At 39.9% G+C, this 21,651-nt stretch overlaps 1 protein-coding gene across 2 annotated transcripts; it reads left to right on the top strand.

Annotated features, from left to right (window-relative positions):
* The first annotated feature begins 391 nt into the window (after positions 1–391).
* LOC139586259 (DGAT1/2-independent enzyme synthesizing storage lipids-like) lies at positions 392–21,103 on the top strand. 2 transcript variants are annotated; one of them, XR_011677610.1, is made up of 7 exons: positions 392–638; positions 4,249–4,579; positions 6,932–7,096; positions 12,466–12,659; positions 14,828–14,888; positions 16,377–16,467; positions 16,688–16,827. XR_011677610.1 is itself a non-coding variant. In XM_071419539.1 (7 exons), exons 2-7 carry the CDS (start codon positions 4,252–4,254, stop codon positions 18,919–18,921), a joined length of 993 nt encoding a protein of 330 aa, XP_071275640.1. In that variant the 5' UTR covers positions 405–638; positions 4,249–4,251; the 3' UTR covers positions 18,922–21,103. The 2 variants fall into 2 exon arrangements, 1 of the variants encoding a protein (XP_071275640.1); XM_071419539.1 differs by lacking the exon at positions 16,377–16,467 and adding an exon at positions 18,817–21,103 and having other exon boundaries at positions 405–638.
* The last annotated feature ends 548 nt before the right edge of the window (positions 21,104–21,651 follow it).

Here is a 21,651-nt window from a genome sequence, read left to right as displayed (position 1 = left end):
ACCCAGCGACAGCATGAGAGGACACAGTCCCAAGCTGCACCAGAGGAGGTTTAGGTGGGACATGAGGAGGGAGCTCTTCACAGATGAGACATTGGAATGGGCTGCCCAGGGGGCGGTGGAGTCCCTGGCGGTGTTTAAGGAAAGGCTGGACGTGGCGCTCAGTGCTGCGGGCCAGCTGTCAAGGTGGTGTTCGGTCATGGGTTGGTCCCGATGACCTCGGCGGTCTCTCCCAGCCCAATCCCCCCTGGAATTCCGTGGTTCCGGGCTCCCGCCCGCGCCGCCAGGCGGCGCCCTCTGCCCCCGCCGCCCCGCCCCTCCCGCTCGCGGGGACCGCGCGCCCCCTGGCGGCGTCCGCCCCGTGCCGCCGCGGCGGAAGCGGCGGGCGGTGCGTGCCGGACGCGGGTCCGGGCGGCTGCCGCGCCCCCGGCGGCGCCGAGTTCCCGCTGCCCTGCGCGCCCCCGCCGCCGCCGCCGCCCCCGCTCCGCGGGGCGCCCGCCCGCCCCCGCCCCCCGCCGGGAGCCGCCCCGGCCCGGCCGCCCCGCGGGCACCCAGCCTCCGCGGGGGCGGCGGGCGGAGAGTAAAAGCGGGCCCCGGCAGGGACGCGGGGCCGGAGCCGGTCCCGCCGCCGCCAGGGCAAGGTGAGCGGGCGCTGCCGGGCGGGTGGAGGGGCCCGGCCCGGGCCTGCCCCGCGGGTGCCCGGGCGGGAGGTGACTCGCCGTGGTGGCCTCTGTCACCGCCGAGCTCGGGGCCTTGCTTTAGTCACAGGGCTGCAGGCGGAGCGCGGTGGGAGCCGGGGGCGCTTGGCGGGGAAAGCCGGGCCGGGGCTGAGTCCCTCTGGTCGGGAAAGCGAGCCCCGACCTCCCCCGGCCGCCCGCCCGCTGAGGGAACCGCTCTGCCGGCACTAGCGCCCGCCCTGTTCTTGGGCCAAAACAAGGGCTAAACCCTCCTCTGGGCTCTCTCCTGTCGCAGGTGACTTTAGCAGGGTTATCAGGGTTTTCTGGTACTTTTCGTTTGTTTCGAGGTTTTTTTGGTGTGCTTGTGGTGGCAGTGCTAATTCTGGTAGAAACGCCCTCCGTAGCCGTGTGTTTCTGCTGGCAGGGACGTGTCGTAGCTGCTGCTTCTCAGTGCCTTTCTAGTTTGGAAACACTGGGTTGTCCTCCAGAGGTTTCACTTGCACATTGCATATGCATGCAGGAATGGTGCCGTGTGTCGTTTACGGCAGAGCGGGATGCTGTCCATAATCGCTCCTTCTGTCCTGATCAGTAGGGTCTCACTTATCCCAGCATCTTCTGACTGCAGCCGAGGGCCTCCGTTGTAGTTTAGTTAAGGACTTTCCTGGGTCATGTGCAGAAGTCGGTGACGGGAATTGTGTGTTAGCCTTGTTTCCACATCATAAAGCTTGAAGTGTAGGCATAAGTTGGTGTGCACTGTAATTAGTCAAACGAGAAGTTGTGTCTTTGTGAACTAGTGAAAAAGGTAAGCTGCTGCATTAGCAAGTTAGAACTTAAAAATATGCATTTTGAACTGCTCAAAAGCAAGTTGGAACAGACCAGTGTTGTTATCTGTTAGTGGCACATAAGAACCGTGTTGAACCTCTGTTCAATGTGGAATTTCTGGGCTTTTTTGGATCATAATCTGCCTTCTCTTCTTCACTGCCATAGCATCTGCATTGTGATGACCTTACTGCTGCTCTTAATGGATGTGGGAAGTAGAATTTTCTCAGCAAAGGGACAGGAGGCAACATATACAAGGTGTCATAAGGGGAACTCTAGAACAAAGAAAAACATTTGCACCATGAAGGTATTCAAGCACTGGATTAGGGGCCTGAAGAAGCTGTGGGAACTCCATCCATGGAGATCCAGTCCAGAATACTGCTGGACTGGATATGTCCTTGGGCAATCTGATTTAACTGGCTAGTTAGGAAGAGGTTGGACAGTATGAATTTCAGTATAACTTATCCTGTGATGCTCTTCAAGATGAGGAAGCAGCATTGTTCATGGTAGGTTTGACTGTTCCTGAGGGAAGGCAGTGCTTTAGCTCTTACCTCTGTGGCTGGTAGCACAGAAAATGTGAGATCTTATTTTCTGTTGCAAGTTAGCACACAGATATGCAAGTAAACTTTAAAAACTGTGGTGATTGCGTTTGAGGTATTGCATTGAACATTACAGGCAAAAGGACATGTAATATTTTGCAAGACTGACATGTGTGAACAGGATTTTAAATTTACTTGATGGAGGATTTGGGGTTTGGGTAAAGCCATAAGCAAAAGTATATAATAAGTGAGAGAGTATAGCTATAAGTTTTCTTTTAAGCTACATAATCACCTCTCAGTTTTGAAAAAATACTTCTGTGCCATAATCCATACTCCATATTGTTCTCTAGGTAGTAGGTGGAGCCATTGGAGAAGTCCAGACATAACAATCTGATTAATACTGTGGTGTTGAATACTACTCTGAAATCTTGCTTGGTCGCACAAGTTGTGTTTCTTTTACTTGCTGTGGGTGTTTGCTGCCTGACAGGTTCTGTAGTTCAGCTCTGGCAACTGGAATGAAAAAGAGCTTTCTCTTGCTCTCCCACACACTTTCTCTCCCATCCTTTCCCCCTAATTCACACCCCAAAGACAGGGGTGCATGAATTCAGTGAAGGACATGTCACTACTGCTGTGTGCATGTACTGGCTGGAGATAAATCAGCTGCCCATCACACTGTCCTCAAGAACACGCTGAGGAGCAAAATGTTGTAAGCCTGAATTAGTTTGGAACAGCTGTGGATTGTGGGAGCAAGGATTAGCTTTCTTCTCATTAATAGGAGCTAGGTACCTTGAGTAATGTGGGTAGAGGCTGATTTCCAAAACCAAAGGGAAAGGGACATCCTTGCTCTGTCAGAATGCGAGGGAAAATTGAGGTAGGAAAATAAGTGAAATGAGTTCTACTCTAGTATGTGTTTCAATGTTCCTTAGCAAATGTGGAGTAAAATTGATCTGCTTTGTAATTTTTGTTGTCACTGGTGTTCTGAAAGCAATATTATCTTCTGTATTTCAGTCTCTTGTTTCTTGCAAAACCAGAGCAAGAGTAAAACAATGGTAGACATACATGTCTGTCTAGGCATAGGAGCTTTGCAGTCATACCTGCTGTAAGTCACACTCTAGTAAACAAAAACACGGCAGCTTTAAGCTTAGATTAATTTCATTCTTAGAAATGCTGTTTTTCTATTTCTCTCTACAAGCCTCTTTTGCAGTTGCAACATTTTTTCTTCTTGGTCCTGACTAGCAGAAGTTGGAATATTAATCAACCAGTTTTTTCTAGCCTGGAATAATTTTTGTACCCAGAGGTATTAGGTTTGCTGTTCAAGCATTGTAGTTAAAATAGCCAAGCATTCAGGCTATCTGTGTTTATAAGGTGAAGTGAATAGCAAGTTGTCCCCTAAATTGTACAAAGCTAAGAAAAATAAATGTGGCTCCAGAGTTACAGTAAGCCTGAAATTGCAGGCTTGACTTCTGTGGGCTGGTAACTTTTTAGGAGCTGGTACTGGACTGGAGAGATTCTTATGAATAGCCACAGTAAGGCCAGAGCAGTTAAAATTCTAAAGAGGACTTTTTGTGAACTTTTTTCCCTTGTCCTTTCTGCTGCCTCTCAGTGTTGTGCTCTGGGTCTTGACCTGTCACTATCAGTAAATTTCCTTGTACAAGTTAAGGTCTCTCCAGGGCTGAGACTTTCTTATTTGAGAGAGTCTTCTTCCAGAGATGTCCTAGGCTTATAATGAGTGGAAGTATTCAGTAGGTTTTCTTTAAAGCACTGGATTTGAGATTGTGCTGTTTCCTGTTGTAGTTAGTGCTTGAGAGAAGGTTTTATTTTATTGTAACAATAAATTAGACTAATCAATACAGCTTTCTGAAATTCAAAAATCCAGTAATAATTGGTATTGGTAAGGGTATAAAGGTTCTGGGTCTGTGCAAGTTGAACAGTTTTCAGTGAGATAAAATCCTAGCCTGAAATTAAGCAGTGGCACCATCTTTCTCCATTAGAATTGTCAGCATTTCCAGTACCCAAAAGAAAAGGACTGTAAATATCAAGTAAAAGTTTTTCTGTGTAAACTCTTATGTTTCTAATAGGTGCTGCTGGGATGTGGGGTAAATGGTATATGAATAAAATGCATGAGAGAGGTTTATTATATTATTAAACAGTACAGACAGATCTATCTTTTTGAAAGATTTATTCATATATTTTTTTTTAAATTTTATTTTAAACAGGAGATGACAGGTGGAAATGAATCCTGTACTGCAGGACCGACATCTATGTCCTACTTAACTTGCCTGACTTACATTCTGGAAGAATGGACTGGTGTGGAGGATATTGGAGATTATCTGAGTTATGCATTTTACATTTTATGGGTGCTGTTTCCACTTGTAGTAGTCTTTGTACTTCCAGGAGTTATTGTCATTCTCTTCTATGTTTCCATTCTCTGGCTTCATATTTATAAAAGGAAGAATGAAATAAAGGAAGCTTATTCCCATGATGTTTGGATAGCTGCAAGAGAAATGTTGGCAACCATATGGGATGGACATGGAAGAATATGGCATGGTAAGTGAGATCTGACCTTTCATTAAAGCTTCTGAAGCTCTTATTCCTTGTTTAGTTTTCAAGATTATCAAGATATGCTTGACTGTTGCTGCTGGTGCTTGCCAATTCAGGCCAGGGTTTTTTTTCTGTTTTATGAATGACTGTCAGTGGTGCTTGAGACAGAAAAAAAAAAGACATTGAGACTTTTTTGAATGTAAGTTTTTTGTCTTATGCATTTATTCCTTTGCAGCTATAAAGTGACATCTCAGTTCTGGTTGAATATATGCACAATTTTTTAAAGTGCCTTTTTTTTTCCATTTTATGCTTTTTATAAATTCCTGGATTTCCTCATTTGAAGAAGACCTGAAATGTGTGTTGTGTTAAAAACTAGATCAATTAACTGTATCATTTCAGGGTTAATATGTGAAGACTGGAAGTTTAATGCCAGTTCCCTGATAGATAGTATGTCAGCCAGCACATGTTAGCTTAGTTTAATTGCACTTAACCAGTCTTACATGAAATGCCAAATGATGGCTAAAAGGAGCACTTAGTTCCTTCTTGAAATTAGCTTCAGAGCCTGACACTGTTACAGAACCCTACTTTTTTCTTTATCTTTGTATTTTGGACTACTGCTTTCTCTACTAGAATGTCAAAACTAAGGGCCTTGTTCTTTGTCCTTCTGCTATTATTTCTTTATGCAGACAGACTTAATAAATGATTTGGCTTTTCTCTCTAAGGAAATCATAAGTCTCTTTCAGAGTCATTCAGTCTAGATGCAGCTAAAGGAGAAAGAGATACTTAAGAACAATTTACATAAAGAATAAATCCTTCTTGAAAATCATCTCTATTTGTTCTCTAGTCAAAGAGAAGTGGGTTTTCAAGGCATTGATAACCAGATGGTGCAGCAGCTGTATCAGATAGGCTTTGTAAGACTAAGATGTAACTTTCAAATCTAAGAAAGTACACTACATCAAAATCAACAGCTACATCAAAGAGCTTAAAATGCTCACTTCACAATAAAAAGCTATTTACTTTTTTTTCACAAGAAAATTATTTTTTAAAACCTTGGCTCTTTTAATCCTTAGTAACTTTTTCTTTTCATAAGGTCTGACATTTTATTTGTGCAAGAAGATTCTTATCCGGTCCCTCATTGAGAGCTGTGACTTTTTTCTGCCCTGCCAGCTGCTTCCCTCTTATCTATACACTTGTCTTGCTAAAGAATGAAATGTTTTCCAGTTATTTTTTTCCCCACTTGATTCATCAGGATATCATAAGAAGAACTTTCCATCCTGAAATCTAACAGCATTAATAAAAAAAGAGAAAAAAACAACCCTACAACCAAAAAGCCCCAAATATGCTGGTTGATACCTGTAATTTTACATGTATTATGCCAATTCCATGTGTGTTAGTTGGCTGGCATGGAGCACAGTAATGATCCCTTGGGATGTGACAGATGATACATTTGCAATATGTTGCAGCTCCACAGTAAAACAGAGAGAGAAGAGCCAAGAGTACCTTCAGAATTAAATTAATGGAATAGGAATTGCAGACCTGATTAACTTTGGAAGATGGGACAGAATTTGGTTGAGGGGTGGTTTTTTTGGGGTGTTTTCTTTTTGCTTGTTTTATTTTATTGTAAAAAAGATACTGTAACAGTACTACTGGGTGTTAACTGAGTGTGTTCTAAACTGATGCATTTTGTGTTAATTAAATATATTCTGCCCTGTGACTTGAATAGAAATGTGAGGTCAGGAAGAAGCTTATGTGTGTTTATGTATTTTTCAGCTAGACCCATATAGTCCCAAATAGCTTTTAGTATATAGTGATGGAAAGCTGGAACAGGTATAACTTGGAGAGAAGAAGCAAAGATAAGCTTCATATCCTGGAGTAAAAGGAGACATGAAAATGTGTGATACCATGTCAAATCTTCTAAAACAGTCCCTGATGGCAATAAACTTTGAAAGGTTAATAATACCTTGAAATAGTTGTTTCACCACTCCATTCTATATTTTGATTTCTTTTGAATGATTGATTCAGAGGACTTTGCAGCCTTGAAAACAGTGAACAGAAAAAATAAGGATAAATTATACAGTTTGAAATGGTATGACTGGGTGTTTTGTTTTAGTGCTGGGTTTTTGGGTTTTTTTCTCTTTCTCTAAGTGCGGTGCCTTAAATCAAACTTGTATTTTCTCTGAAGCAACTTGTATTTCCTGTAGATACTGCAAGTTATTTCTTGACTTATTATTGGTCACTTTGTTCTTACCACTTCTCAGTCCATGTTCGTTTTAGTTTGCCAGCTTGCTGCAAAGTTAGTTTATTTGGGATAAAATTGTATAAAAATTTAACACCTGCTACATTTTTAATTCCTAACAGGTTATGAGCTTCATGGTATCGAAAATATTCCTCAAGGACCAGGACTTGTTGTGTTTTATCATGGAGCTACTCCTGTTGACTATATCTATTTCACAGCTAGACTTCATATAATGAAGAAGAGGCGCTGCAGCGTAGTAGCTGATCATTTTGTCTTTAGAGTACCAGGTAACACACTTCATTATAAACAAGCAGTTTTGGAATTGTTATTTGAATTTTTTAATTGTGTAATTAATAAAAAATTGTGTTGCAGGAGCACAGCTTTCAGAACAGACATTCAGACAAATTCAGTGAAAGTTTTGGAACAGACCATGTTCTTTACAAAGAACAACGAGACTGGCCCATGCAAGGGTGGGACATAGTCCTGTCTGGGCAACACTTTCCAATGACTCTAGGTGTTTAGAAACAAAGAAAAGGAGATTGTAGGAAAAGCAGTGTTCTCTGTATTAATCATTAGCAAAGATTTCAATAAAATGTTTCTTTTTCATTAATATAGGCAGAATGAGTGGTGTGAATTGATTAAGAATTAAACTTTTTGGAACAAATGCCCTATAAGTTAAGAATACTAGTCTGAAGAGACAGTGTATTTTCTTATTCTACCCAACTCTTTTCCAGTTGAGGATGGCAGGCAGTGGAACCTGTGCCCAGGAAGACTGTTTTGAGTAGAATCTGTTTTGGAGGAAAGCTAGAGAGGTGTTCAACATGTTTGTGTGAAACATGAGGAGAAGCAGATAGAAAATGAAAAATATGTTTAGGGCAAGATTTTGGCTGGATAGCCTGTTGAAATGCACTGACAGTTGGTGAAATTGATTATGTGAGGGGTTTTTTGTTGTCTGTGTGAAATGCAGTAGTACCCACTTTCTTTCCCAAGTTTGGTTTGTGATTAAAGGCCTGTCAATTCACAAATGTTACAAGGAGAATCCTGTAGTGTACTAGTGTTTTTAGTAGAACCAACTCATATAAGAAAATTGTCTTTTTGTTGGTATAGATTTACTTCAGCCTTAGTTCCTGAAAAGAACTTTTTCATACTGATTACAGTATTGCTTTGCCTCTACAACTGCTTTTGCCAACAGATTCATTTATCAGTGGCCATCAAATCTTTTGCATACAGATGATTAATATAACCTACTTAATGATGCAGATTTGGCTTTGTATTGTATCTTTATAGGCACAGATGTTTATCAAATGGGGCGTTATATTTTGCTACTTTTCTGCTAAGTGGGAGTATATGTATGAGTCCCCCAAATATCATTCAGTAGCATTGCAGAAACATCTTGCTGAATGGCTGATCTTGAAGAACTGGTTTTAGTGGTACAACATCTAGCCAACAGCCACAGGCATTCTTCAGGGATTGATACTGAGACCACTGCTGCATAGTGTTTTTATAGTACCCCTGGATGAGGTTCCACAGGAACCTCACGCACAGGAAATTCACTGGTGATACCAAACTGGGAGACCTGCTGATATACTGGGCATTAAAGCTTGTTCTCAGAGTGACTTCATAGAATTCAAGTGGCAGAAATATTATGAAGTTCAGAGCTGTGCCGCTGGGATGAGCAATTCTGTGCAGCAGTACTCTGGATAAAAGGGGGCTTGCAGGAAAGGACTTAAGATTCTAGTAGACAACAAGCTGAATGTGAGTTGGCAGTGTGCCCTTACAGCAAAGAAGATGAACTGCATGGTGAGCTTTTTGTAGCATGAATGTAGCCACTGGGTGGCTTTGGGTGAAGAAATTTTGGGTGAAGAATTTTGGGTTTGGGTGAAGAAATTTTTTTCCCTTGGCATGGCACCTGTGCAAGCACATCCGTGACGTGGTGTCCAGTTTTGGACTCCCTGGTAGGGAGCACACTGACACACTGGAGCGTGTTCAGTGGATTATGGGGGTCTGGAGCACACAAAGTGAACAAAAAGAGGTTGAGAGAACTGCATCTGTTTGGTGTTTACCAGATAAGGGTGTGGAAAGATGCTATTGCTGTCTTCAGTGACCTAGTGGGAGGGTGGGGAGAAGAGGGAGTCAGACTCTTCTCACAGGTGCACAGCGATAGATTGAGAAGTAACAGAGACATGTTGCAACACAAGACATTTTGATTAGATGTGTGGAAAGGTATTTTACCATGAGAGTGATCAGACACCTGAAGAGATTGCTTAGGCAACTTGGGGAATCTCCATCCTTGCAGACTTTCAAAACTCTGCTGGGTGAGGCTCTCAATAGCCTGATCTAGTAGAACCCGCTTTGAGTGGGAGGCTGGACTAGATGACCTCCAGAGCTTCCTTCTAATCTACATAATTCTTTGGTTCTGTGAAGGAATTAAGGCTATTCAGGGAGACAAGTCCAAAGACCCCAGAAAATGCTGTGGATTGTTTCAAAATAAGCACAGTAATCTGACTGACAGCTCAGGTAGATGCTGCTTTCCTTGTGAATCAAACCAGAAAGACTGCCTAATTTTATCCTAATACTAAGGCTGTCTGATCTTGATTAAGTGTTCAGGTTAAATTGGATGCCTTTTCAGAAGATGTTTTAACCAAAAGCTATTATGCTCAGTGCAGGGGAAATGGGACAGGGTGGCGGTGCATTTGGGGAGTCTGTTTAGACACACATGGATGTGTCAAAATTGTGTTGGTATTAAGTATGCTTTTCTTACATTTTGGAGGAGAAGGATATAAAATATGGTCATGTAAATTTTTTTTTACTTCTTTTATAGCTAGAGGTTTCCCACAGGGAAAAACAAACCAAATATTCCCGCTTTCTGTTTCCTTTAGACTCTTAGCTGTGTGGTGCTTGGAAAACCATTGATTTCTCTAAGTTTAGGAGAAAGCCTTTTCCCAATGTATTCAGAGAGGACTAAGATTTCACTTGTGTTGTTCTCCATCATCCTCTGCTATAGTATGGGCCATTTTTGCTTCCTGAAGTCATCTAGGAGCCCTCTTTAAAAGGATGCCTGCTAGTTTATGTAACTAAGACAGTCCCTTTCCTGTAATGTTGCAGAGGAAAGGAGCTTTGGCTTCTTGTCTGTTACATGCAGAAGGTGTCGCAAAGTATCTTGTGGACTAGGTGCTCTGCAGATATATATGTGTGAATTATCTACAACTATGGAAGGTTGGATTCAGTGGTCTAAATGGTTCCTCACTGTTGGGATCCTAAAGGAAAATGGGAAAACGATGACATCCTTGCTGTCTGGTAGCTGACAGCCCTGATATTACAGTCACTGGGGCTAAGATAGAAAAATGTACGTAGTGCACAAGTTGAGAGCAGTATTACATGCCTTGCTGGGTGCTCTTCAAGGGGTTTTCAAACATTTCTGCCAATACAGTCTTGTGGAAAATAGGTGAAGAGTATGTTGAGGCAAAGGGCAGAGTTTGGGTTGAACTGTGGAATAAAATTAAGTTTGAACTTCTTGGTGTCTGGAAGAAAATGTTTTGCATGGCTGAAAAATTGTGTTTAGATAATTTAGAGAGTTGTTCTGTTATTTAAAATGGAAAAACAGATTCTTGGTTCCTTTCATGCAGTGCTACCTGGTACTACCCCAGTGTTTCTTCTAACTTTGTGGTGACCTTTGCCTTTGACACAGGTACCCTGGCTGTCCTTTCTGGGCCATTGTGTCAGATTGCATCTCTCAGCTCATTTAAGGGAGCCAAGTTCTTCTTTGGTACTGAAGCAGAGATATCAATAGTAATGTGTGATCTGCTGGCAAGGCTGTGAAGCACTGCTCAGAATATAAAGTTGATACTAATCAAAGGGGGATATACAGCTGAGAAATTTTGTGAGGACTTAAAACCTCCCTGGACAACTATTCTTTAGTACATTTTTTTGTCTGTATTCTGACAATATTCTGTTCTTTTTTTTTACTGATAAATGAACTGGAAAAACTCATGGTGTTTGCTTTGTCATACACACTCTCCCCCTCACCCCTTCCTCAGTGTATCCAATGCAGAAACGGTGCTGTCACAGTCCTTGTTTCCTTGGAGTCTCTTTTCCTGCTTATCTCAACCATTTTCATTACTGTTTTGTCTGTCTCTGAGCTCACTGACAGAAAGGACTTGGAGACAGGCAGCTTTTTACCACCAGGTACATTCCAGAGAGCTTTAATTAGTTTGGGAATGTCAAGCATTGTAAAAAATCAGCTATTAAAAATCCCCCCAAAAAAAAGCACCTGAAAGAAATGACTTTCAATTCCATCTTCCATGCAAATGCTTTTGGATGAAGACTGAGTGTCATCAGCAGTGTGTGAGGCAGGCACAGAAAAATGAGACAGATGTATGGCAGCTTGTGTTCTGTGGCCATGTGTATGGACAGAGCCTGATTGGGTATGGAGATGAGTTGGGAGTAATTATACTCACACCAGTTAAAAAGACTAGTTAGAGATCAGAGTTTAGTTAAGAATAAACTAATAATGTGTTGCTTCATGCTTTTCTTCCCAAGCCCTTAGTTTATGCAGGCTGTAAGAGAAGATAGACCTCTGTCTTCTTAACTTTCTTTGGGCTCTCCTTTAGCACGTGTGTGTATATAGCAAATGTGTGTTTATAGTCACAGCTATTCATTTGTTATTAAGAGGCAAACTTGACTAGATCAGTTCTTCATCCTTTTCTATGGCTGATAAGGTTGTTTGCTTCAGTGGGAAATGTCAAGGAAGAGAAATAATGTTTCCCTTACTGCCCAGTCATCCAAAGTTACTATTTTGGTATGCACTACTCATAAATACTGAATAAGTTTAAAATCTATTGAACCAACCAAACAGGACTTACTTCCTGCAAACAGAGGTCTGTGGTAGTTATGTCCTTTAACAATAGGCTAGTTGTCTAAATTGATCAGATGTGTTTCTTTTGATGATTGATTGTAGCAAATTTTTGATGTTCTACTGTTTCTTGAAGGGTACAGTCCAAATGACATGTCAAATTTAAGGTGATATGAAGAGTTTATGTAACATTAGGTAAAAGACTTCAGTTACAATATTAAGAGAAGGTGAGTGTACCCAATTGAGGCTTACCAGATGCTTCTCTGTATGAAATGCCATCCAGGTACTCACAGACTGAACCAGTCAATTGCTGCAGTGATCCATAATGCAGAGAATGATGCATTTTCTTTGTCATTCTCCACCTTATGCTCTACTGTTCTTTGCTGAAGTTCACAAAATAGAACCACAACTTTCCTAGTTTGCTTCTTGTTGCTCTCTATTTGGACTGTGCTATGTTTGAACAGTGGAGCTTGGGCAAGGAGCCAGTGCCCTTGAGTCAAACAACTCCTTCGAAGGGACATGTGAAAGACATCTCAGAGTGCTTGACAGTTCTTTTTCAGTTTAGTCCTGACTGTGGGGTAGCACCTGACTTTACTATGGCAAAAAGCCACTGAAACCCCTAAATCTTCAACTTTGCAGACCAAAATCTGTAAGTTAGACTTAATGCTTCAGTCCCTCTTGGGGACTGTGGGCCACAGCTTATTAGACAATTAAATTTTAGCCATAGTGTTCTGTGCTGGGAATCTGTACTCCCTGGTAGTATGAATTAACACTTTAGGAATTAATGTTATCTTAACCCTGCAGGTTTCAGAATACTACTTGATGTATTTGGAGTTATACATGGACCAAAAGAAGCTTGTGTCAGGACTCTGGAGGAGGGTCATCTGTTAGCCATTGCCCCAGGAGGACTTCGGGAAGCTCTCTTCAGTGATGAAACGTACAATATTTTGTGGAGCGATCGGAAGGGCTTTGCTCAGGTGGCCATTGATGCAAAAGTGGTAAGAATGACACATAATGGAAGAGAAGCAAAGAAAACTAAGTTATTAGTACTTTCTTCCAGAGAAAGCTATTTTGATTATCATGTATTTGATGTTAGATTTCTGACTGTCTTGAGTATGGTCTACTTGCTCTCACAACTAGATTTCCTGACTCTTTTTGTTGCTTTTGATAGATAAGAAGGCTTATGAGTCAGCTAAGAATAGTGTGGTTAGGAAATCCAGAGTTCAAAAGAACAAGAGATGAAATACAAGATGGTTTCTCCTTATAAGCATGTGCTGTTTTATACATAGCTGGTTAGTATTGTGATGGCCTAGCCCTCCCTGACTAGCATGGTTGGGAAACAACCCTCTATATCAAGAGTCACAGAATGTGCTGAGTTGGGAGGGACCATCAGGATCATAGAGTCCAACTCCACATGTTTCTGTTTGTTCTGTCGCTGAAGTGTGGTGTGACCCAGCAGGGTATAGATTCACTGACACTTTGTACTGTATTGGCATTTTATGGTAGTGAGGAATGTCCAGGGCTGGTCACTGGCGTGAACTCTTCAGTTCTAATGTACAGCATTGGGCTTGGTCAGCAGGCAGGTTGTTATTCATAGGGGACCAAATGCTGAGGCACGACAGCGTGTGAGATATATTTGAATTGTAACTATTTTAGTAATCATTTCAGAATCCCTCCTGTTCTAGATTTGTACTTGGAAGATGTGTGCATATGTCCATAGGTCTGCATATACCTAATTTAAAAGCAAGTCTCGCACCAGGAGTTTTATATTTAGTTACTGTCAAAGACAGACTAGTTCAATCTCTGGATTTTACACAGAAATAGAATACTTTTAAGACCCAAGTGTGCATCGCTTTTCTCACAAGGAAAATAACACTGTTTAAGCAGGTATTTTCAACAGGTTTAAATTTTACTAATGTATTACAATAGCATGTGAAAAGCTATACTTGAGATTCAGCTGTGATTGTGCTAGTTGCATTTATTTAATTGGATGTGTGTTGGTTCCCATTATGCACTCACAAGGTGTGTTGCTTCATCCCCCCCTAAAAAAAAACCCTGAGAGATGCAGTAAAATAGAAGGAGTGTCAGAGACAGGCTGAAAGTGGGAAAAGCATCTTTATTTAGATTAAAGATGAACTTTTAAATCACCTTGAATCATAAGCAGAACTCCTCACGGAAAGAAGAATTTGTCTAAAATATCAGAAAAATTTGTCTAAAACTAGGACCTTCAACGTGTTGAAGTTGTCTTATTTCAGCAGATTTTTGCCAGAATTTCTGTCATATGAACAAAAATTTCTACCTCTATGTCAAAAGTAAGATGTTCCAAATAAGATTGTTCAAGAATAAAGACATTTGTATGCATTCAGTTTAGGCAACTGCACTTCCTTTTATTCTCTGTAATTATTTACAGACCTTTTTTTCCTCTCAAAAAACCCCAAACTTGATGCATGTCTGGAAAGTTACATGTATAGCTTATCCCCATGCTTGTCTTTAAAATGTTTAAAAGAATTTGAGTTCATGAAAATCCCATAAACAGTTCTGTATTTCTGATGATGCAGTGTATAGTGGGGACATACTATAAAATGCTATTGAAAAACTTTATATAGTAGCTAACCCCCCCACAGTTCTTGTAAATCTTGACAGCTGTTTGCAATTTTAAAAACAGCAATAAAAACTTGAAATATTCAACACCATTCCAAGTACTCATCAGCAGAAAGTCATGGACGTGTATTGAATATGACACATCAAGTGTGAAGCAATACCTTCATCATAGCAGAGAGGAATCAGACAAGTTTAGTGTCCCAATCCTGTGAATCCTTCCCTTTGAGCATAACTACAAATTAGGTAAGAGGTTTAAGCACTTAAGTCACAACTGTGCAAACACTGCTAGTTGGGGGGAGAGACACCCGAAAGCTCCATAGGTTCTGGAATTCTGGACTGCTCTAATAGACTTGCTGAAACAGTGACTCACTGAAATCTTGTGGTATTCTTCAGTTTGAATACTCATGGCAGAAGGTCACAGAAGAACTTCAGAATACCTGTTTTGCCCTCTATATATCCTTGTCTGAGAAACACTTTTGAAATTAATTTGCCTTTTAATTAAGTGAGGTAGAAGTTTTTTAGATAGTGCTATCTTAAATTCTTAATTATTTTTTTTCCCTCCTAGCCCATCATTCCTATGTTTACACAAAATGTTCGAGAAGGCTTTAGGACATTAGGAGGAATAAGTAAGATATTTTCTATTTTTCTGTAGTTTATTTTTCCATGTGTGTTTAGCCTATCTCTGTAGAAATAATCCTCATAAGTTTGAGATTTAACACAGCCTTGTTTCTTGATGTTTGCTCTCTGGTAGAGTTCAGAGATGTTATTAGAATTTAATATCTGCATTAGATATGATATTGGCTCATCTAGGTTACTTTCCACATAACAGTGTTCTTTTGCACAAGCAGTAGAAGAAAGAAAAAAGGAGCCAGAAAAACGCAGGAAGATGTAAGGCACTTTTTTCTCTGCTTATATCTGCTAGGCCAACCCTAGGTTTCCTGCTGTCTGTTAAGAAGCAAAGCAAGCAGGTTGGCAACTGACACAATATTCTTGTTTTCCTAAAGCTCTGTGCTTACACCTCTACCTGTACTTAAAGCTTGAATGGTTTGAACTACATTTAATCTGTAGTTGCTTTTCTGTTCTGCACTAGACCTGTGGTTCCTCACAAAACCTTGCATTTGGCACCTCTCCTTCCTTATCTCTATAGCCAGAAAATGAATAGATGGGTCTTTTGTCTGAGGGGTCCATCTCTGGGATGATTAGATGCCCACATCTCTGCTCATTTGCTAGTGTTAAACTCCCTCTTTTTTATATCTCTTAGTTACTATCTATCTAGGGGCCTGAACAAATCTCCATACCACTGGAGTGTTCTGTTTCAAATATGGCATCATCACCTTCATCAGAAGGCTGCAGGGCAGCACAGTTCTGTTTCTCTCCCCCTTCGTTTCAGAGGAGAAATATATTGCATGGAGAAAGCCAAGGCATCAGATGCAGAAGCTGGAATAATTCACACATTTGTCATGTTGTACAAAAATCAACAGCAATTAATTGTTGCTGTGTTTAGGAGAATCCCAAACAGAGGAAATTGAAGCCAAAATCATTTGTGCTCCTTGCATTCTACAACAGAGTTGTTAGAGGAGTGTAATTTCTTGGTCACTGGAGGTGTTACTCCAGTTTCAGTGGTTTTGTCTTTGTTTTTATAGGTTATGTACAGAAAATTCCACATCTTGATCAGTAAGGAGTTTCTTATGCCAGCATGCCATTTAATGGAGTTTCTTGTCTGAAATTGAGAACTATAATATTAGTGCTTATTTTTCAAAGAATCTCTTCTGGGTACATTTGGGATAAACACTTAGAAAGTGACATGTGGAGAAGAATGTGTCCTCTTAGAGCTGTTTGAAATACCTGTTTTTTTCTCTCTTTTTGTTGTTTAACTGCCACCAGTGTGTGATCTGAAAGAGCAATTCAGTATGTTAGCATGACTGACTTTTAGGCAGATAAGGCTATTTCTCATCCTGTAGACCTCAATGGGACTGAACATGCAGTTTTCCAATACTAGTTTCTAATTCTAACCTATCAAATGAGCTGAACTGTAACCGGTATTGTGTAAGATTCTCTTCCTCTCCAGAGAGGCAGCTATTGAATTTCTCTCCTCTTCTTTCTTCTCGTTTCAGCTACTCTTTGGAGGAAAGATTTCACACCAAGTTAGAGTAGAAATAAGTCTGATATAAGCATTAATGCAGCTTTTAGGAAATGAAAGTCAAGGTAGGATAGCACTTGAGATGCCACATTATTTGAGAGTTTGGTTGGGAGCTAGATTACTTTGCAAGCCAGTTTCAATGTTAAGACATAGTGGGGACAAAAAACTTTACAGAATAATCCCAGTGTCTCTTTCTCTTTCTCTCCTTCCTTCACCCTTCTCCACTCCCCTTCTCCCTTCCCCACCTTTCTTTCTCCCATTTTCAACCACATTTTTTCACATTAGAAATACTTAGGTCGCTATATGAGCGTATTAGATTGCCAGTAGTTCCTCTGTACGGGGGCTTTCCTGTCAAGCTTCGTACATTTATTGGAGAACCCATTCCATATGAACCAAATATGACTGCTGAGGAGCTAGCTACAAAGGTAAGAGAGATATCTATATATGAAAATTTAAAATATTGATAAAAACCACTGCAATAGTCTTGTCAAGAGATTTCTGTCTAGAAGCCAGTTATAGAAATTGGTGGAATCATGGTAAGTTTTGTACTTGCCTAACTCTGAATGTTGTTCTTAAATACTGTATTTTTTATTACTGCAACTTGCAGATGTTCTAGGTCTTATAAAGTTAATTTCACCCTATATTTGCTTTGAGAAACAGCTTGCTTTAAAGACTGAAGAAGTTTGGTCAGACAAGACAGTTCTCAGTTGATAGAGAGAAGCACTTCACCCAAGAGGAAGCATTCTGCTTCCTGGTGTTTTCATAAAGATACTAAGGAAGCCTTTCAAACAGCAAATCTATGTTCACAAACTGTTGGAATTGCATACAATAAAAGAAAAAAATATATAATTTCACTGCTTTGCCTAGTGTGTTTCTGTTTTGTACAGCGTCAAGCCCAGCAATTTAACTTATAAATGTTCCTCTTAATTCAGATTTGCATGCCTTAGAGACAGGATCTTCAGGTCCTCATGTTTATTCAGTTTATTAATAGATTTCACAGTGCAAAGACATAAACCAGTTAAGTGCTGGAGCAGTGAGATGGAGTGGGCTGAAACAGGTATTTTTAAAAACTCCACAGATGGTCACTTAAAATATTCTAAAAATTTCACTTGAGAGAGAGACTTTTCTTGACCATGCAGGTGTCAGTTCAGTTGTCTCTTTGTCTGTTTATCCTATGATTAGATCTCTGCAAAAATACTCTTAAAGTATTTGTCTGCAGTATGTTAGGCCCTGCTTATGGAACACTGCTTGTTTCTTTTGTGGGGTCACTCTGACAGGACTTCAGAACTAGCTTTCAGCAGAGAATGCGTTTCAGTTACTTTCAGACATGCGTTGACATCTTACACTTATGCCAACCCTCACTATTTTCTGACTTAAGTTCAGATTCTGCTAGATAAAACCCCAAGAATGTGAATTCCCTAGAATCCTACTTAGAGTGATTTTGAAGTTGTATCTCATGTTTCAGGCTATGGCACAGTATGCATTTTCCCATTATATAGAGCAAAAAATAAAGTTCAAATTTTTTACCTAATACAAATTTTAGATCTGTACAATCACTTAGGACCAGATGTATGAAGTCCTTGTCCCAGGACATATCAGTTGATCACTTACTTCATATGAACAGTGGGAGCTTGTACCAACAAACAACATTCTACTAATACCTGTCCTTGCTGACCACTGGTTTACAGAGGCAAATCTCTGTTTTTCTGTTTTGGGCAGAATTCCCTAGCCTGTGCTTGTCTGGGCAGAATAGGAAGTGTGTTCTCACCCAGCTTTTGCATGTTGCCCTGCTTTTGCGTGTTCCCTATATAGCTTTTATATAATAAGAGTAACTGCTGTGACTCCTTGGCCTGTTTGTTTTTTGAGTGAAAGTGAAGGCTGCTGTCACATGCAGCTAAGGGGCCTGAGCATGTGTCACAGGACCAGACCCTTCAGGGGCCTTGGGGCCAGAGGGCATTACTTTGTACAAGTCAAATGTGCTGAGACACAATGGTGTTTCCAGTGCTGCTTCTGAGCAGGTGTAGAATCAAAGGTGGTGCCCACTGGAAGAGTGTTATTGATGCAAACCTGGGCATAGGCAGAAGTTTGAGTTGCAGTACATCATGCAGGTGTTTAACATGCTTTATAGACCTGTCTTTTCATGAATTTACTCTGTTGTCATTTGACTTTTGCGTATCACTAATACAGCTTGTGAACACATCTATCACACATAAGAGATATTAGTTTGTTGGTCTATTTCTTGACAGTGTTGTCACAATCATATCCTCTGGGCTTAAATATGGAAGAACAATATTTTGAATTTGCAATATATCTGTCATATTTGAAAGGATTAAAAAGAGCCTAGAAACTGTGTTATTATATGAGCAGTATGAAAATGAGGTTTTCTGACCAAAATCTTTTTTCTTTCCCTACAGACAAAAGCAGCGGTCCAAGCTCTCATAGACAAACACCAGAAAATACCAGGAAATATATTTAGGGCATTAATGGAACGATTTCAAACACAAAAGAAAGAAGATTAAGGTCTTCTGAGCTTAAACTTCTATAACTGCTATTTAGTTAAAATATTCTTAAAGTCACATTTGTAAATTATTCATTCTTCTAATAATAGGTTTTAAATACTGTCCTAATGATACTGCTGTATAATTCAAGATAGAAGTCCCTTGGCCTTGCCCTTTCCCCTGTCCAGTATCAAGCTCAGGAACCCAAACTTCAAATCATTCATAATGGGGCAAAGTTTAATTTTTGATAAATGCATTCCTACCTTGGAAGTGTCTGGGTTGTTGATCTGGGTTTGTTTTGGGGTTTTTTTTCAAATAGTACTGCAAGCCTTTATGTATATGGTCTGTCATCCTTTTGGTCTGTCATTGTCTCCCATCCCCACCATGATGGATCTCTAACCTGAATGTCAAACCCTCTGCAGAGCTGGAGTCTTACTGTCTTGACTGTCATCAATGTAAGGAGGTTTTGTGGGCCAGATTAATGCCATACAACACATATGAAAACTGTCCTGAAGTTGTTACTCTCACACTGCTGGGAAACAGTCCACCACTTTTGGCCTGCAGAACCTCTAGCAATGCCTGCAAAACCTGTGTTGCAAAATGTTTCATTTTGCTGGGTGAGCTCAGAAAGGGTTCAGAGGAGTGAAAATTGATTAGAGAACTACAGTGATCAAGGAGGTTTGTTATGGAAGCCAGAAACCACATTGATGATGTGAATGAGAACCCTACAACATGACTGCAATTCCAAGCCAAGGCATATTGGATATCTGCCCTTGAGAAGAGACTTGTCCCATTTATTTCTCAGTGAATCTACAAATTCTCTGTTGAAACAATGAGCCAAGCATTCAAACATCAAGAAGTAGAAATGAGAATAGTGTTTAGTAATATGAGCTCAAATATCTTTATTTTGATGGAAAGAGAAAATTGTTACAACACTGTAAAAGCAGTAGTTTTTTGAAAAACAGAATTGACATTCCCAAATACCCTTTAGTATGTGAATAAACTATTAAATATATTCTTCAAACAGTTATTTATGTAAGTTAAATAATGAATGAGAGGGATGTTCTGTATATTTTCCTTAAGTGAAAACAATTGAATCAACAGGTGAGAGATGCAAGATTGCACTTTTGTGCACTTACAGCAAATTATATTTTTTTCTTAGCTAAAGCCTATGGTTTTATTGTCCATATAGGAAATACTGAAATATTTCTTCTAGTTTCCAGGAATTTTGATCTACAGTTCTTAAATTAACATCTGGGAATTTTTAGTTCTGGGATGAGGACAGATTCCTTCAGAAAAAAAAGAGGTTTTTGCTATATAATGTGGTTGCCTTTCAATATTGTTGAGGTGTGACCTTTTCTTAAAGCAAAATATACCCACCCCCAAAAAAATACCCAACAAATAACCAACATTTGAAGGAGCAGTTGTATTTGATGTAGTAGTCATTCTTCTCACCATTTAAGCACGTACTTTGCTTTATGCTCTTTTAAATGGTAAGTTAGTGGCATTGCATAACTGCATGTGGGTGATGCCCTGTGTTAGAAAAATATCACTTAATGGGGAATTGTCTATCAAGTGTGGTTCACAGGAAGCAAAAGGCTTACTTTATGATATTATTTTATACCAAAAATGTTTTACGTGGTGTTAAAATTTTTAAAGCTTTGGGAAGAATCATGTTATGTAAAAGCAAATGCCCATTCTGAAGTTTAAGTGACTTGGGTTTTACTTGAAGGCAAGATTGCATTCCTTTTAATTTATTGGACTGTGTTTCAAAAATACTGTTAAGACAGCATGTCATGAAAAAGGATAATGCTAAATTCCTGCATTGAAGTATAACTTAAGTATGATCTTTTGTTTACTGTCCATCTTGAGGAAAATGTACATCAGTCTGTGTTGTGAACATCTCAAAGCGGAACATATTTTGTGTTGAGGTTGCATGTATGTAAAAGAGAACTCAATCTAAAAGGTTCTGTTAGATGTGGACAGATGTTGTTATCAGAGATTTTGTAAAATTTATTTTATTAAGTATGTGGGCTATTTGCTGCAGTTTTGTCCCCTTATGTATTGAAAGATCAGTATAAAAAATGAAGGGCAGTATTGGTATCTGTAAGTGTTCATATTTGTATAGGCCTTTCATATTTATTTCTATATATTAAAAATATATAGAAGACACTTTTTGAATAAAATTGACAACTGGAACAGACTTCTGAAGTTTTGTGTTGTGTTTGAACTAAATGGAATGGATATATGGCCTGTCCTGCTGAACCCTGAGTGGTTTTGAGCAGCATACCTACCCCTGAGATTCCCTTCTTGCCTTGCAGTGACTCAATAGGGATGGAAGGAACAAAACCCCATAAGGAATGAAAATAAAAATAATTCAGACAACAGTGAAATAAAGGAAAAAAGTCACATAAATAATAAGGTCTGAGTTTTAATAATTGCAGTCTGTTCTGCAGAGGGGCTTTACAAGAACTGCTGTACCACTTTAGTTAAAAGTTATGCAACAGAAAATAGGCTATAAATACTGACTAGTAAGGTTTATTTGTGTATATTTGGGGTGTGAATGACTGCCTACTTAGTTTTATTGAAAAATAGGCAGACGTGGATGGATACTCTCACAAGTAAGGTTATAGATCTGGCATCCTTTTAGCTGATTTGGTTTACTGTGCATCAAGCAGAAGTATTCAAAGGGTATTTTAGCACGCTTAGACTAAACCACTGATTGTCTGGTTGGCCTTTAGATACACTGAA

This window comes from Agelaius tricolor, unplaced genomic scaffold (genome assembly GCF_023055355.1).
Source record: "Agelaius tricolor isolate 1412-34295 unplaced genomic scaffold, bAgeTri1.0.p SCAF_2, whole genome shotgun sequence".
Classification (NCBI taxonomy): Eukaryota; Metazoa; Chordata; class Aves; order Passeriformes; family Icteridae; genus Agelaius; species Agelaius tricolor.
The sequence above is the reverse complement of the archived record's forward strand: the minus strand, read 5'-3'. Positions and strand labels throughout refer to the sequence as shown.